This window comes from Nematolebias whitei, chromosome 17 (genome assembly GCF_014905685.2).
Source record: "Nematolebias whitei isolate Nwh7 chromosome 17, NemWhi1, whole genome shotgun sequence".
NCBI classification, from domain to species: domain Eukaryota; kingdom Metazoa; phylum Chordata; class Actinopteri; order Cyprinodontiformes; family Rivulidae; genus Nematolebias; species Nematolebias whitei.
Window position 1 is genome coordinate 307427 of NC_056514.1, and position 16529 is coordinate 323955.

Below are 16529 nucleotides of genomic sequence, written 5' to 3' on the forward strand. Positions count from 1 at the left end.
AGGCAGGCAGGCAGGCAGGCAGGCAGGCAGGCAGGCAGGCAGGCAGGCAGGTACTTTATTGATCCCGAAGGAAATTACATGGCACATATATACATACACACATAACATTAACATGACATCATCCAGGGAGCTTTAAATATTTTAACGACCCCAGTAATTGGCACACCATTAGAAGAGATGGATGAAATTCAGAAAGCTACGGTACTGAAAAGTTTAGCAGAAAATGCCACGGTGGCAGAGAATAAAAAGCTGAGCCTTGAACGGTTAGCAAAAATTTCTCTGCTTCTCAAAGACAAATTGGATCAACAGGTTGAACACAGTGAAGTGCTGACTAAACAATATGCAGAGAAAATCGGGATGTTTCAGGACCTTGAAGGACACTTCCTTCGGTTTCAAAATGAACACATCAAGCATACTGAAGAACATCTGGAACAGATGACACGTTTGAAGCAAGACGCACATGCAGAAATTGATTCACTGAACAAGCAAGTACAGTCACTTTCAGCATCACTTACTGAAGCCAGGAAAGTCGAAGAACAGGTTTCCATGACATACTCTTCATTAAAAGAGGAGTACGAGGAAACGGTTTCACGATTGTACCACTGCAAAGCTGAGATAGATGTGCTTAAAACACAACTTTGCCATGCAGAAAGGAAATATGGTGAGATGCATGGACAGAATGTGGGGACACACTGGGCTTCAGACCCAAATCTCCTTAAATCACACACACCTCCACCCTTACCTAAAGTAGCAGGGACAGACCTGAACAGGTCTCCCCTACTAAGCAGGCAAGAGAGACCATTGAAACTTCCTCTTTCAATAGATGAACTTCAAAAACTCTCAAAATATGTACAACGCTTTGTACCTGGCCCAATGGGTTCAACTGGTACTAAGACGTATCTAAACGACCTTGATTTCAGACTGAGTGGTTATCCTAATGCTACGGTTGAGGATAAAATCAGTCTGATAAGGCTCAGTTCGGACAGAGAGGTGTTCACCTTCATCGGGCATCAACCTGATGCCACGAGAAGGGATTACAACCTTCTGTGTGAAGCTTTGGTCAGGGAATACGACCCCTGCATGGGACCTGCTGGTTTCCCAGCTGCTGACAAGGTCACGCAAGGGAAGCATGAACATCCAAAGGTTTATTACAAAAGAATCTTCCAAGCTTATTTTGGTTACAGAAATGAAACCGGAATGGAGGAAGAAGAAGGTTTTAAATTTGTTTTCAGCAAAAATCTCCACACTGACATACGAACGTCAGTACAAATGATGGCTAATTTCAGAGAAAAATCCATCAATGAGATTAAACAGTGTGCTGTGAATGTGTTTGAGGCATGTTCTCATGCTAAGACGCCCATAGAGGTGTTTCCTGGTGTAAAGGTTAAACCCCACTCGCTAGAACTGGAAGGACGGCGTGCATCGCCTCCTCCTCCTAAGAAAGGCGAGAAAAAGCAGTCTTTTCAAACTAACAAACCGCGTCATGAAGGTGCACGCTGGGACAAAAAAGCTCCTCTTTCAGAGGATGAACGTGATTATCATAAATGGGGTGTGCATAGGACGCAAAGATATGGGAACCAAGGTGACCCATATTATCAGGGGAAGTCCGAAAAGGAACCCCTAAAAGATGTACCTAACCATCCCCCACCTCGGATGAAACAAACCGAGGCGAAAAAATCCCAAAGGTTCCAGAAACAAGGCCCTACACCTCTGAGCTCGGAAGAGACAGAGAAACTACGCAGGTTGTTAGAAACTTTGAAACACACTGAAACGGGAAACCAACCTGGAGCACTATGCAGTGATGTAATCACTATTACATCTGAGGGCGCGAATGACAACATCACAGATGTCGGTGGAACACACCAAGACATTGTTGTGGTTGCCTCCAACAACCCCTCATTGGAAGAAGGGGGGGTAAACTCACACACAAACGATAACGAGTCATCGCAAGCTGAACACTCAGAAACAGCTACGGCTGTGCTGACGGTTCAGACAAACCAAGATTACACAGACAAGGCTGAACGTGTGAAGAAACGTCAGAAAAAACCTAAGAGGTTTCTGTGCAACTTTTTCAGAAGGGGGGTCGCCAAGAAGGCGTACCTGTCAGTAACACTCGAAGGTGTCCTCTCACATGAAGCACTCCTGGACAGTGGGGCAGACATAACAATTATGTCAGCTAAACTGTTCGAGGAGCTGAGGACAGCCGCTGCCGGTGTTAACAGGATAATACCTCTCACAGAATGTGCTATAGAAATGCAGGGTCTCTCAGAGAAGAGGACAACCCTGACAGCTATAGCAATGGTTCACATGCAGATTGGCAGAATGACACTATACCACCTGGTACACGTGTCTCGTGTTGACTCATTCCCATTTTTGGTTGGCCAGGATTTTATAAATCGCTTCGACGCGATTATAGATTATGGTGATCAGACGATGTGGGCCAAAGTGAGCAAACCACTGCCAATACAGATGCCTCCGGAGTGTAACACAGACTGCCTAACAGCAGGTACCGCGGAAGGCGCAAAGGACTCCTCAGCCGAGGACACGAGCCCGGTGAGTATTCCTCTGACATCATGTGAAACCAAAGAGACCCACCCGGTGGTCCAAACTCTGACCCAACAAGACAGCCTCCTCTGTGAGCTGGAGCAGTCAGAGTCCACCAAACACTACCTACCACTGGTAGTTAAAGGTGTAGAGATCCAAGGATCCCACACCAACGATGCTGTTCTGTCTCTGTGGACAGATAAATCAGCAATTAACCGAGCTTTCTATGAAACCTTGGTTCACAAACACGTGGGTCTAGAACTAATTAAAAAAGCTTTCCGCTTTCCATTAGCTCCCAATAGTTCACAGGTAATGACCGCTGAAGGAGTCATTAACCTAAAACTAAACTGGAACCAACGAGAACTGGTTCACCCGTTTCTCGTGATCCAAAACTTACCACATGCAACCTACATAGGCTCTGACATCTTGGTAAGGTTGGGTGTCCACGTGGACACCATCAACAAGGTGCTATGGTCCCTAAAACCAGCCACAAAGGATCCTCCTGTGCTAGACACAGCAAACCTTAAGGCTGGGCAGACCATTCCAGAGGCCTGCCAGGTTGCTAGCAACCAAACCACCACAGTACCACCTCAGGTGATTAACCTAATGGTGTGAATCCACATCATAGCTGGACAAGCTATTAGCCATAAACAGGCATATTTTCAACCTTCTCCTGCATTTTTCAACTTGGGACTGTCCGTGGAAGCCACGAACCAAGTGAGCCTTGACTCCAGGACCACATCTGTTGCTGTGTGTAACACAGGCACGGATGAGGTGATGATCCCAAAAAACACTATGCTAGGATGGTTGATTTCCACTGATTTTCATGATTTTGAACTAGGCATTCCATTTCTGGGAGGACTCCCAGATAACCTGGTACCAAGTCAAGAAGCTGGGCCGGTATGGTTCACAAAACCAACACAGGCCATAGCTCTTTTCTCAACCGATGACGTCGACCAAGGACCTCAAACCTATGGTGTCTTACCCATAGACAGGTCCGACGACTCAGAAAGGGATTCGTTGGAGCTCCCCAAAGGGCAAGAACCCTTATCAGTCTCATCACAGATTGAACAGGTGGTCGCCCAAGCCGACGCTCTGACATCTGATGAAGAAAGGGACATACTTCGCCAAGTTCTTTTAAAATATGAAAAGTCATTTTCAACTGACCCAGACATCATCCAACTTCAGAAGTTGGATCCTGCAATTAACTTGATGATACTGTATCTGACTGACCCAGACAAATACACTCCATCGAAAGGTGAACTGGATTCCAATCCAGACCTTAAAGTCCTCTTTCAGCTGCGCAAACAGTTAAAACTACTCAAGGACAGCCTAACTTTAGCTCATGGAGCGACGTCCTCACCCGTGTTCGCGGTCCCCCATGACCGAAGGGGGGTGACGCCAGTTAGGGTAATGTTACCAGACGCGATACCGTGATCAAATCTGACATTCAGAGTGAGTGACGCACCGAAACGTCGTTTTCTAGTTGCTTAATCACTACTTTTGTCAATGTTGAAACGTTGTTTTACTGGTTGCTTAGTCACTGTTTTTGTCGATGTTGAGACATCGTTTAATTGGTTTTTGGTATTGTTTCTGAACACCCCAAGCAAGAATGAATTTTGTGTGTAGTTAAGTTAGAGACTAAGAGGCCTTTAACTATGCCAACATGCATTTCACTCGTTAAAACCTAATCTTTGCGGAGTCAATGTAGATTAATGCTACCTTAAGTACCATGATCTACATTGGTCTCACAACGCTTAAGCCGAACCTACTCGAACAATTCTATTCAGGGGGATAGCTAATTCTTTTTGATGAGTCTCGCCATAGACTCCAAAATCATTTATGGGAAAACCAAACACCCAATCTCAAGTTGTTCGTCTAAAAGGCAACAGACAATTGAACCAAACTATATTTTGCCATGTAAAGCTAACTTAAACCAAGTTAGGAATGGAAAAATAGTTTGGAATGCCCTTCTATAGGTATAAACCCATATAGTTACCCTTTTCAGCATGTTCCACCCCTTAACTGGTAGTTGTAGCTGTTCCCAATCATAATAGCTTACACACCAGGTGCATATAGGTTAAGGCCTTATGTAAAATCCCCTTCATAAGCCCACCTTAAACCACATAATTGCATGACACATTGAACCAGAACGGCACCGACTGGACGTCATCCAGAGACGACCTTCGCTGGAGGAGATCTGCAATCCTGACGTTGGTCTCCACTCTTCATCCAGTGGCCGCATCTTCAGTTCAATCAAGGGAACCCCTCTGTATGCTGATCAATCAACACCTCCATTCGTTGTGGATTTATCGTTGTGGATTATATGACTTTTTCCAATGGATTACAGACTTTGTTTCCAAGGGGTTAAAGCATTACTACAATGGAATTACCAACAACATTATGGAATTACCAACAACACAATGGAATTACCAAAAACATTGTGGGATTACTTCCTTTGACTTTTGTTTTTCCTTGCTGGATTACATCAAGCTCAAGGACATTCGAAGGCGTAAGTTCATGTTGGAATTCATCCCCATGGACAGGCGATGATTTCCAAAGGGGGGACTGTAGTGAACTAAGCCTCAGGTCAAGTCCTGACCCTGATGGCCTTCCTGGAACAGGAACTGTCATTTCATTGATTTGAGTCCAGAAATACAAATTAAGCTCATCCAGAGACTTTCTAAGTGTGTCCTGCTCTGATCAATTGAAAGAACACTCTCTTTTTTATTATCATTACTATTTTACAATATCTTGATAATCGAAGTGTGTTTAGTTCAAAACATTTTTAAATGTTGAAGTGAACTACTCATTTTAAATCAACTGTGAAACAGTATAAATGATTTTTAATCCTCATTCAAAGTAGAAATCAAGCTAATGTTTGTTACAAGAGTAATTATGCATTTTTTGATCTTCTGTCTGAAATGAGCAAGTCGTGATGTGGGTCAGAAGTCAAGTTTCGGTCAAAAACATGTTTATTGGAACGAAATGTCATGTTTAACTTTTTCAGACAGATAGAAGGAAAACGGCTCCTAAAAGTCTCTGTTCTTCAAAACATCTTTCTGTCTGTTCTTAAAACAATCTACTCTTTCTCCTTGACTTTTAATGACCCTCTTACGTCACTAAGACCACACCCCTGTTGGTTCTTTCAACCAATCAGGAAGTTCTCAGAGGAACCGGAACTGACCTCTTTAAAAGGGTCAACACTTCCTAGTTCCAGGTAGAACGCAGAACGGAGAACAAGAGTTCCAAGCTGAACAACGTTCCAGAGAGAACCAGAGTTCCAGAGAAGTTTCTAATGGAATGACCAGAGTCCATCGATGCCACGACGTCTCGATGTGGCTACTCGACGAACGCTCTGAACAATGAAGAAGTCTGTTCTGTGATGATCTCACGACTCCTGAGGTCTTTGCTATCCTTACGGAGACGCTGAAAGGTGGCTTGAAGTGGAACTTTACGCCGGAACTTAAATATCTTCAGAAAGGTAAAAAGTCGATCTTCAACTGCGAAGTGTACCGTGGGTTAAGCTGGGTCCAAAGGAGCGTGTTGTTTCTGGTTATAACAGACACATTCCCTCACCTATCTCTCTCCATTTAAACTTCATTTTCCCATCTTTAAAACTCTTCTATCTGCCAGTAATCATCCAGATATTTTCAGAAATGTCTGTTGGTTTTAAAAGCTGCAAGTGGAAACCATGGCCGTATGGTTTTCTCATTGTAAAGCTCATTAATTAAGCTGTTATTGTAATCAACCTGCCAATTATTGTAAATGTGTGATGTTGTTTTAAATCGTTTTTAATTAAACAGCTCACTGTTGTTGGTGAGTCAGAAATTAAACACATTTCCGTCCACATTTAATCATTCAATGCACGATAGTACTCAGTCCAGAAAAATGAAAAAATCAGTTTAAATTATGAATAATATCTGACAGGTATATGTTCATTACATAATTACTAAATGGCCAACACTGTAGACTACAGACAGGATCAAAACAAATCACACTGTGTCAAAGGCAATGGAATAAAAGTGGGTTTTCAGGCTAGACTTAAAGACTGTGAGTGTGGGAGCCTGCCTGACATGCAGTGGCAACTCATTCCATAGTTTTGGACCTACAACAGAGAAAGCCCTGTCACCTCTGAGCTTGTGACGGGTTTCATATGGCTGTAGAAGATCAGTGAGATAGTATGGGGCAGAAATGTTTAGTGATTTAAAATCATACATGAGTATTTTGAACTAGAACCGAAAGTGAATGGGTAGCCAGTGCAGGGAGGCCAAAACTAGAGTAATATGCTCTCTATGGCCTGTACCAGTTAAAAATCAGGCTGCAGCATTTTGAACCAATTGTAGACGTGCAATGGAGAATTGATTGATTCAAAACAGAAGCTCATTGCAGTAATCGAGCCTGGATGTTATGAACGCATGGATCACTGTCTCAAGATTCTTTCTGGACAATATGGACTTCAGTTTAGACAGCCGCCTCAGCTGAAAAAAACAGGATTTAACAATCATGTTTACATGACTGTTAAGTTTTAAGGAAGGGTCCATTATCACTTCAAAATTGGTGACTCTTTGTTTCTCTAATGGAGCTAGAGAGGAAAGGTCAATGCAGTGTGTGCCATTGGGATGGAACAAGATGGCTTCAGACTTCTTCTCATTGAAACTTAAAAAGTTTAAAGCCATCAGTCCCGGATGTCAGCCAGGCAGTCAAGAAGAGGTTGAATAGAGCATGTGCCTCAGTGCCTCAGGGGAAAGTAAATTTGACAGTCATCAGAGTAGAAATGAAAGAGTATGTTGTGATTGTGGAAAATAGCACCTAGTGGCAGCAGGTATAAAGAAAAGAGAAGGGGACCAAGGATGGACCCCTGCAGTACCCCCAACTGAAACGCTGACGATACTGAACTGAAATCTTTGATACTGACACAAAAGGTTCTGTCAGAGAGGTAGGACCTAAACCAATTGAGGGCTGACCCTGTGATGCCCACCCACTGCTCCAGCCTAGAAATGATGATCCCATGGTTGATGGTGTCAAAAGCAGATGTAAGGTCCAATAGGACAAGCAGCACAGAATCAGCTGCATCTGTGGCTAGGAAAATGTTGTTAAAAGCCCTCAGTAAAGCAGTTTCAGTGCTGTGGAGAGATTTGAAGCCAGATTGGAATAACTAGGATATCGTGATCCTCCAAGAAGCACTTCAACTGAGACTCAACTATTTTTTCCAGTAGTTTAGATGTGAATGGGAGTCTGGAGACAGGGCGGAAGTTGGACACAACTGAGGGGTCAAGGTTGGGTTTTTTCAGGAGAGGCTGGACAGCAGCATGTTTAAAAGTTTTTGGCACCACACCTGAGAATAAACTGCTATTCAGAATAGCAAGAATAGAGGGACCCAGAGCAAGAAAAACCTCCTTTAGTAGTCGAGGGGGGACCACATCAAATGGGGAACCAGATGGCTTCATGCTGCACATTACCTGATCCAGAGAAGATGAAGAGATTGGCTCAAAGTGATCAAATACAGCTGCACATTGAGATGGGATGGAAGGATCATGAGCTAGTGAATAAATGGGTGCCTGGGTGTTCTCAACTTTTTCTAAGAAGAAATGAGGAAGTTCTCGCACAGTTCATTTGAGGCTTCCAGAGATGAAGGTTCACTGAGGTATAGAACTACATTCTAGGTGGAAAAAAAAATAACTCGGGGGGGGGGGGGGGGGAGTTGGAGACAATTAAATCAGAGAAGAATTTAGATTTAGCAGCTTTCACTGCTTTCTGATAATGATGCCAATTCTCCCATAGCATTTGAAAAGAAACCTGCAGCCTGTCTTTCCTCCACCTGCGCTCTGCTCTCCTACATTGATGTCTAAAGTGATGTCATTGAGCCAAGGTTCTGATCTAAGTCTCGTTTTTCTGGTTTTAACAGGAGCAACACGGTCCAGAACATTTAAACAGACAGTCAATCAATCAATCAATCAAACTTTATTTATAGAGCCCTTTCCAGCAGCCAAAAGGTGCACAAAGTGCTGCAAAGTACAGAAGTTAAAAACAAACAAGAACAGAGTTGAACTGAGAGGTTAGCTCCGCAGTGGTAAGAGACACCAGGAGCTGTTCGATCCTCTCAGAGTTAAAAGCTTCAGTGAAACCAGCAGCAGTGACACAGCTAATGGTGCGTGTGGTAAATGCAGAAGCGCACAGCTTAGCAGTAGGATGGGGGGGGGGGGGGGGTGTTGAAGTCAAACAATACAAGCATGTGATCTGAAAATAATATTGTCACCGATTTCCAAATTACAAACAGAGACAACATGAGTTAAAACGAGGTCCAGTGTATGACTGTGTTCTTGGGTGGGAACGTTTACCTGCTGAGTTAAATTAAAAGAGTCCAATAAATCTAGAAAGTCCTTCACTAAAGGCATCTCCTGACAACAAACATGAATATTAAAGTCCCCAATAATCAAAACATGATTGTATCTCGTTGTGATATCAGCCAATCAGAGAATTCACTTATGAAAGATATCCAAGATTCCATGACGTAGAAAAAATCCAACTGTTCGTCTGTAAAAAAAAAAAAAAACTCATTGAGGATAAAAGTGTTGTTGGAAACAGATCTTGCGTTGATCAAACACATCTTGATAGGGTCCAACGCAGTCACCGCTGTGAGTGGGGGGAGCGCGCACCAGCGGTCACAGATTTTGAAGAACAGCACCTCCTGGTCGGCTTGTGCGGCGCACAGGTAAACAACTCCTGTTGTTTACATGGACTGAGCACGCAGGTAGCTGGCCAGCAGCAGGGTCCCTGAAGCACCACAGGTCAGCGAGGCGATGATCAGATCTAGAGCGAGCCCCATAACTCTTGACAGAATAATCCACACGGTGCTTTAGTTTCACCAAAACCCCCGCATGCTTCCCATGACGTCTGCAACGTTTCCTCCAGGGAGAAAGGCCAGGGTCACGTAGAAGAAATGCAGGAATCTCGGACAGAACAGGTGGAGGAGAGTGCTGACCACTGTACAAAAACGCCGCAGGTATTTTAGCAAATGTACGGAGCTCCAAAAGTGCCCAATGATCATGTTGCAAATATGATTTGGTACACTGCACAAAGCATTGTAAAAATAACAAAAATAAAAGAAAAACAGAGAGTGAGGGACAGCAAGCCCTACACATCGGTGCCATCTTGAGTTTATTGACTGAGTGTCTGAAATGTTGAAGGAAGCATCAAACAGACTGATGCCTACTGGTATGGACTTACTGTCTATCACATTTGGTGATTCTCAGATGGAAACTAGGACTCAGGATGCTGATCCAGTGTAAACTCAAAGTTTTTTTATTTAAAGAGATCTTCAGGATCACAGAGAGGATGGTAACAGTCCAACATTGAGCACAACTGATAGTGTACATAACATATGTGATGATCACACAAGTGACACAGAGAACGGATGCTTTTATAGGCAGGAAACTAACACAACAGAAGACACCAGAGAGTAATATTTATCTAAGGACAGACAAAACAGCTGGAACCAAGGACAAAACAGACTGAAATTAATGCAAAATACCCTGGAATAAGACTATAAATGTGAGTACAGGAATCACACTTTATGGATAGAACCTCCCCTCTACTGGGTGGCACCTGACTCCCAAAAAACCTAAAGCCTCACCAAAAAAAGAAAATATGAGTGGGATGCCAGGGAGAAAGTCAAGGACAGAAGGAGTGTCATTGTCTGTGTTTAGTTTCTTTGCATTCACATGCTGCTTGTGTCTGAGTGTTTTCCGGTGTCATATCTCATCTCTCCCTTTACCAGTATTCTCAGTATTTTTCCAGTCAGTCTGCCACCAACTGTCCCCAATTAGTGATCATCCCATATGTTTCCTGATGCATGCCCAATAATCTGGGTAGCACATCTAGTCAGATCATCTGGACAGTTTCTTCTTGTTGAAACGTTTCATATTTTATCCAAAAGACTTCTTCAATCTGAGGAGCTGTAACAAACTCATTCTTATAAATAGCACCTTCTCATAAGCCCCTTATCCACGGGGCTTTTTGGTACTCCTATGTAACTAGTTGTGGCCGATTGCGTGTTTTATCAACAATGCCTCTAGTGGTGGAACCCACCCCATTTTTGGGACCTAAATCACTGAGGTCCCAGGTCTGGTTCTTGTAGGGTCTAGTTGTGACATCAGCGCACTGTAGGTCACTGATTGGTCAGGGGGCGTATTCATTGGTGGAGGGCGGAGATTCAGTCTTCCACCGGAAATCACAATCCACCATTTTCTTTTTCACCCGCATAACAGACAACAAGAAATCGGAGGAGCTTATTTTGGAATATTTTATAAGGTAAAACAAATAATCATGGCACAACCGTGGTCGAATGCTGAAGTTCAGGCATTTCTCTGTTTGCTGGCCGATGAACAAGTGCAGCGCGAGCTAGATGGAACGAAACGAAATAAAAAGATTTTTCAAGAGGTGTCTGCGCAGATGGCGGTGCAGGGCTCCATCGCACACCAAAGCAAAGAGGAAAGCTTAAAAAACTAATAGTTGATGGTGAGTGTATTTTATTTACTTTAAGCATATTTCCTTTTCCTCATGCAACCGTTTCTTTGCGTTTTCTGAAAGTACTCTGAACAAACGAGGCTGACTCGGTTACGTCGTCATTAGTTAGCATCATTGCTAACTGTACTCTGTTGCTGTTTTTCCACTCTTATTTTGATGCAGAAAGTCCCACTGAACATGAAGGTTCGCCAGATTCTGCTTTTGACTGTCCAATCCTCCCCGCTTCTGACCCTTCCCGACCACACCAGCTCTGAGTACATCCACACCACCGGGCAACACGCAGCAGAGCGGCACCAAACAGCACCCGTTACTAGGTAAGAAGAAGCAACAATCGTGTTTAACATCACATTGATCATGTTGATATGAATGTTGTTTTGTTTTTGTTGTAAAACACCTTGCATGTATTCAAACTACTTGTTTATTCATTTGTAATGTATAAATGTTAAATTTAGTTATTCATTTATTACTTAAACTTTCACTTATGAAGTTTATTATTGAAATTATACAGGGTGTAGTGATTTTTGTTCAGATTAACGATGCTCTGTTCTTTTTCTAAATTAGCACAAACCGTTGTAAATGACTACATGTAGTTTATTTATGCCCACCTGCTTACTATCATTAAAGTACTAGACTGCTTTATGAACAGAATCATTTCTGATCTTGTGAACAAACACCTTTTGAAATTAGCAGGAACTTTAATGTAAATAATTTATTTAAAAACTCTACCTGTACTTCATCATCTAACAGCCATTTTCTTGTGTGTTATTCCTAGGCAATAGAAAGCGCAGATCAACAAGTGCAGCAGAGAGCTTTGTTTCTGCACATACAGAACAAGAGGAGATGAACCGGAAGCAGAGAGAGGAACACTTCCATTTTATTTGTGAGGATGCCAAAAAGGCAAGGCAAGAAGAAGCTGCGGAGAGGCAACGCCAAGCTGCAGCAGCGAGGAAGCAGGAGAAGGCAATAGACTATATGCCACGGGTAGTGGTGACGTACTTCCGTTAAAATTTCAGAAGGGTCCATCACTTCCGGCTCCTATCCACTGCAGTTGTTTGTAGCATAAGCTACTAGTAGTAACCATGAAAAAGACTCAAAACGGAAAGCGTCTGCGATCTACTGGCACTGCAAGTCAGTTCTGTTGTGTGCCGTTGTGTCCACTAACCAGTAGGTACAATAGAGTAGTTAGTTTTTTCCATTTTCCTGCCGATGAGGAGTTAAGGCGACAATGGACCGTGGCTATCCGCAGGGAAAACTTAGCTTTTAAAGTTCACACCCGCGTTTGTAGTCGGCATTTCAAACCTGAGGACATTCAAGAGCCAGGATCCGAAAAGGGAAGACGGATGTTAAAAAAGGGAGCTATACCTGCTTTGTTTGAATGGAATAATTACTCCCTTCCACCTCCAAGACCCGCGGTTTGGGAGAGAAGGAAAAGACCACCTCCAGAGGACAGCGAGGAGGAAGATAATACAACAGCCAGTGTAGACACCCATAAGGATCACGATTATGCTGCTAGTCCAGACCCTGCAGTTGTGGATTCAGTGCTGGAGGAAAATAATAATCTCCGGGAGGAAGTCCGCCAGCTACGGGAACAGGTTGAGAGCCTGACGCTGAGGCAGCGATTCGGCATTCACCGTTTTGCATCCTCCGACAAGGACATTAGATTCTTCACAAGGTGTGTGTGTGTGTGTGTGTGTGTGTGTGTGTGAGGAGGGGGATGCGCGCGCGTTTGTGTTACACAGAGTATAAAATTATTTTAGAAAACCTTTTCACGAGTTATATGCTAAAGCGAAAAATTCAGTTTGAATTAAGTTCGCTCTCTCTCTGTCTCTCTCTATATTTAATGTGTGTGTGTGTGTCTATGTGCCTAGGTATATTATTTGTGTGTATGTATACATTTCATTTATTTTAATTTTTTGTGTTCATTTCATACTTAAAGCCCCAAAAAAACAATTTACAAAACCACATGAAAAAAATACATAAAATGAAAGGTAGCAGAAGAAATAATCTTATCATATCAGCCCCTTCTTTAAAACAAAATTAACTCAAAATATCAATTCAAACAACAGTCATCTATGAATAATGTAACATGACAAATAACTAATACCAATCTTCCATATAAGTATTTATATTCTAAATTAATTACAGTATTACAGCACAGTGCCTGGGGTTGAATTTATTTTTAAGTATGCTGTGTAGTTTAACATGGACACTAATTGTTATGGTATGTTTTTTTTTTCAGGTTTGCATCATAAGACCTCCTGATGCATTTCTGGGGCATGATTGAGCCCTCTCTGCCATCCATGGTCAGTGTTCGCCAAGGACAGAGAGGAACTGCCCTCGACTCCACTCCATCAACTTGTACTTTGCAGCCCATCGATGAGTTTTTCATGTTTTTAAATTACCTTGCCCTTGGATCCAAGCAACGTGATCTTGCTGACCGGTACGGTGTCCATCAGTCCACTGTCAGCAGGATCATCGCAACATGGAGCAATTTTTTATTTACAGTCTTAGGTTCAATTAGGATCTGGATACCGGAGGAACATATACGAAAACATCTACCGGCAGACTTCAAACACTACCCTGACACTACAGTCATCCTTGACTGCACTGAGCTGAGGTGTCAGTGCCCATCTTCCCCTCTCCTCCAGAGTGAGGTGTTTTCATCTTATAAATCCCACTGCACTCTGAAAGGGCTGATTGGGATTGCACCTCATGGGGCAGTGACATTCATCTCTGGACTGTATGCTGGGTCTATCAGTGACAAGCAGATCACCCGTGAATCTGGTCTCATCACGCTGTTAAAACCAGGGATGGCTGTTATGGTGGACAGGGGCTTTCTTATTGATGACATTGTTCCCTGCAAAGTTTACAGGCCAGCATTTCTGTCTGGCAGGTCTCAGATGTCTGCTGAGGATGTTAGAGAGACCCAGGACATAGCACGTCTCAGGGTGCAAGTGGAGCGCCTCATTCGCCGGGTCAAAGAGCACAAGTTACTTGACTCTGAAATTCCCCTAGGTGTTTTTGGTATAATCAACCAACTGTTCACTGTTGCTTGTCTACTCACAAATTATGAAAATGGCCCACTAGTAAAGGCCTGGGCAAAGAAGCCTGACATCTGAGTAACAGCAAGAAAATATGCTGTATATCTATGTTTGATTTTGTTTTTTTGTACTTACAATAAAATTAAATCACTGTCATAAATATTTCAATTTCTCTGAACTTTTTCCATTAAATCAGTTCTTTTATAACATTTTTCATATAAGTCAAGCCATCAAGTGGGATATTGAAATACAGTACTAATAAAACTGAAATGAAAAAATTTATTTTATTTTTTATTTTTTTCAAAAAATGCCACTCATCTAGTGAATGCAAACTGTTGAAACAGAAAAACACAGTTCACAAAGAGGGTATGATTATAACAGCCTAATAGCTAATTTCAAACAGAATAAATTGTATCTGACCTTAAAGAGAAATACATAAATCTAACTGCTTAAAAATAATATAAATGGAAGGAACATGACACAAGTATTAACAGTATTTTCAATCATATATACAAAGGTTAAAATTTGACTATGTTACCTTAATTTGCCAGGCAAGCGCTGAGGTAAAAATAAAAAAAGAAATGGTCAACCTTTTGTTTTATGGTTTGCAGTACTTGCATGTCACGGGGAACCCTCTCAATAAACATGTCATTTTCTGTGTAAATGACAAAGTCACACCAGTCACACCCTGAAATTAGCATTTGTCCCTGGATTTGCCAGTAATATGGGGTGTGTACGTTTGAGTGTCTGCCTACCATCCCTAATCATTATGTAAGAGGTGTGGACGGGTCCTGGGAACTACCTTTGCTGGCAGCTGATATGACAGAACACTTCCCTCTTGTACTGGACCAAACAAAGAGTCAACAAGAGGGACATCATTGGAGACAGCCATTGTGGTGATAATTGGCGCTTCTTCAGCTGGAAGTCCCCGGTACACATCCTGTATCCTTAGGGTCGAGATGAGTGGCAGAGGGCTGGTAGTGCCTTTATACAAGTTGCTTCTGTTGAGAAAAATAAAAATTTGTCATAAACAAGACATTAATAGGCAAATGATGAAATTTATACTAAATAAAGCCTATGTTATTGTATTTTAGGTAATAAAGTTATTGTCTTGTTTAAAAACGAAATTTTATTAGTTACTTATTTGCATTTTTAACCTATCTCTGGCATAGTACAACATAAGCTTAAGTACCATACCATAACATTTTATGTATAAAGCACATAAAACAGCAAAACATGCACTTTTTGTGCATGTGTTGTGATAGTAAATTTAATGAATTTTTAAAAATGTGTGTGTGTATGTTTGTGCATGTGTCTGTGTTCTTTAAATTAAAACAAACCTAATTCCTTCAAAGATTTTCCTCTCTCTTGGTTTTGCTGACAGGACGACCATGTCCTTGTAGTGGACTAGGCCCATGTCAAAAACTAAGTCTAAGGTAAAAAATCTTGACCTTTAGAACCTTGTGGGACAGGAACTGTCATTTCATTCATTTGAACTCAGAAATACAGGTTCACCCATCCTGAGACTTTCTTTCTTGAAGATTCAAGTGAAAAGAACACTCTCTTTTATTATCATTACTATTTTTCAAATGTTGATAATCAAAGTGTCTTAGTTCAAACCATTTTAGATGTTGCAGTGAACTAATCGATTTTATTAACTGAGTAATGATTTTTATTCTCATGTCAAAGCTGTTACAGAATAATTATGCATTTTCTGATTTCTGCCTTTGAGTGAGCAAGTGTGCGTTTCCAAGGTTGGAATAAAACGCAAAACAAGTTGTTGAACGAACTGTCATGTTTTAGAATCCTCTCAGACGTAAATAGAGAAGTTTTAGCACCTGTTGCTGAAACAGCACCAAAACAAAACTCTCTCTGTCTGTGAGAACATTTCTGATCTGTTTCATAACAATTCTCGCTGTCTCTAACCTCTTACGTCACAAAACACACCCCGTCTGGTCGTTTCTGACCAATGAACAAATCCCAAAAGTGAACCGGGAAACAGCTCTTTAAGATGTCAGTACTTCCTGGTCTACTCGGTCTTGGTTCTGTTGAAGTTCTGATGGAGTGCTGTTGGAGTTCTGCTGGATACACAGTCCAACCAGTTCTGTGAGAGACGGGATGATCCTGACAACAGAGCTCTTCCGAGTTCCATGGGATTATAACATTTTCCACTGAGGTGAATATGTGTCGAACAGAGCCTCGCCATTACTTCGGACGAGTAACAGCATCCTACTGAGACGCTGAAAGGGTGCGTTAAACGGAATCTCACCTGAGACATCTCCAGGTAAAGGAGCCGATTTCATCACCTAAGTGTACTGTAAGGAAAAGCTGAAGAAAGCCGGAGAGTGTCGATTCTGGTGAACACATTTCACCCCTCACACACCATCTTACTCCCTCTAAACTTCTTTCCATCTT

The 16529-nt window shown here is 42.1% G+C and overlaps 1 protein-coding gene across 1 annotated transcript in view; it reads right to left on the reverse strand.

The window, feature by feature from the left end:
• Positions 1 to 16529, reverse strand: part of LOC119424074 — an 86230-nt gene that overhangs the window by 68542 nt on the left and 1159 nt on the right. Inside the window, exons 5-6 of the mRNA XM_037691544.1 lie at positions 15455 to 15510; positions 14964 to 15115 (exon numbers count right to left, since the gene is read on the reverse strand). Of these exons, the coding sequence (XP_037547472.1) occupies positions 14964 to 15115; positions 15455 to 15510 (208 nt within the window). The remainder of the gene's footprint in view (positions 1 to 14963; positions 15116 to 15454; positions 15511 to 16529) is intronic.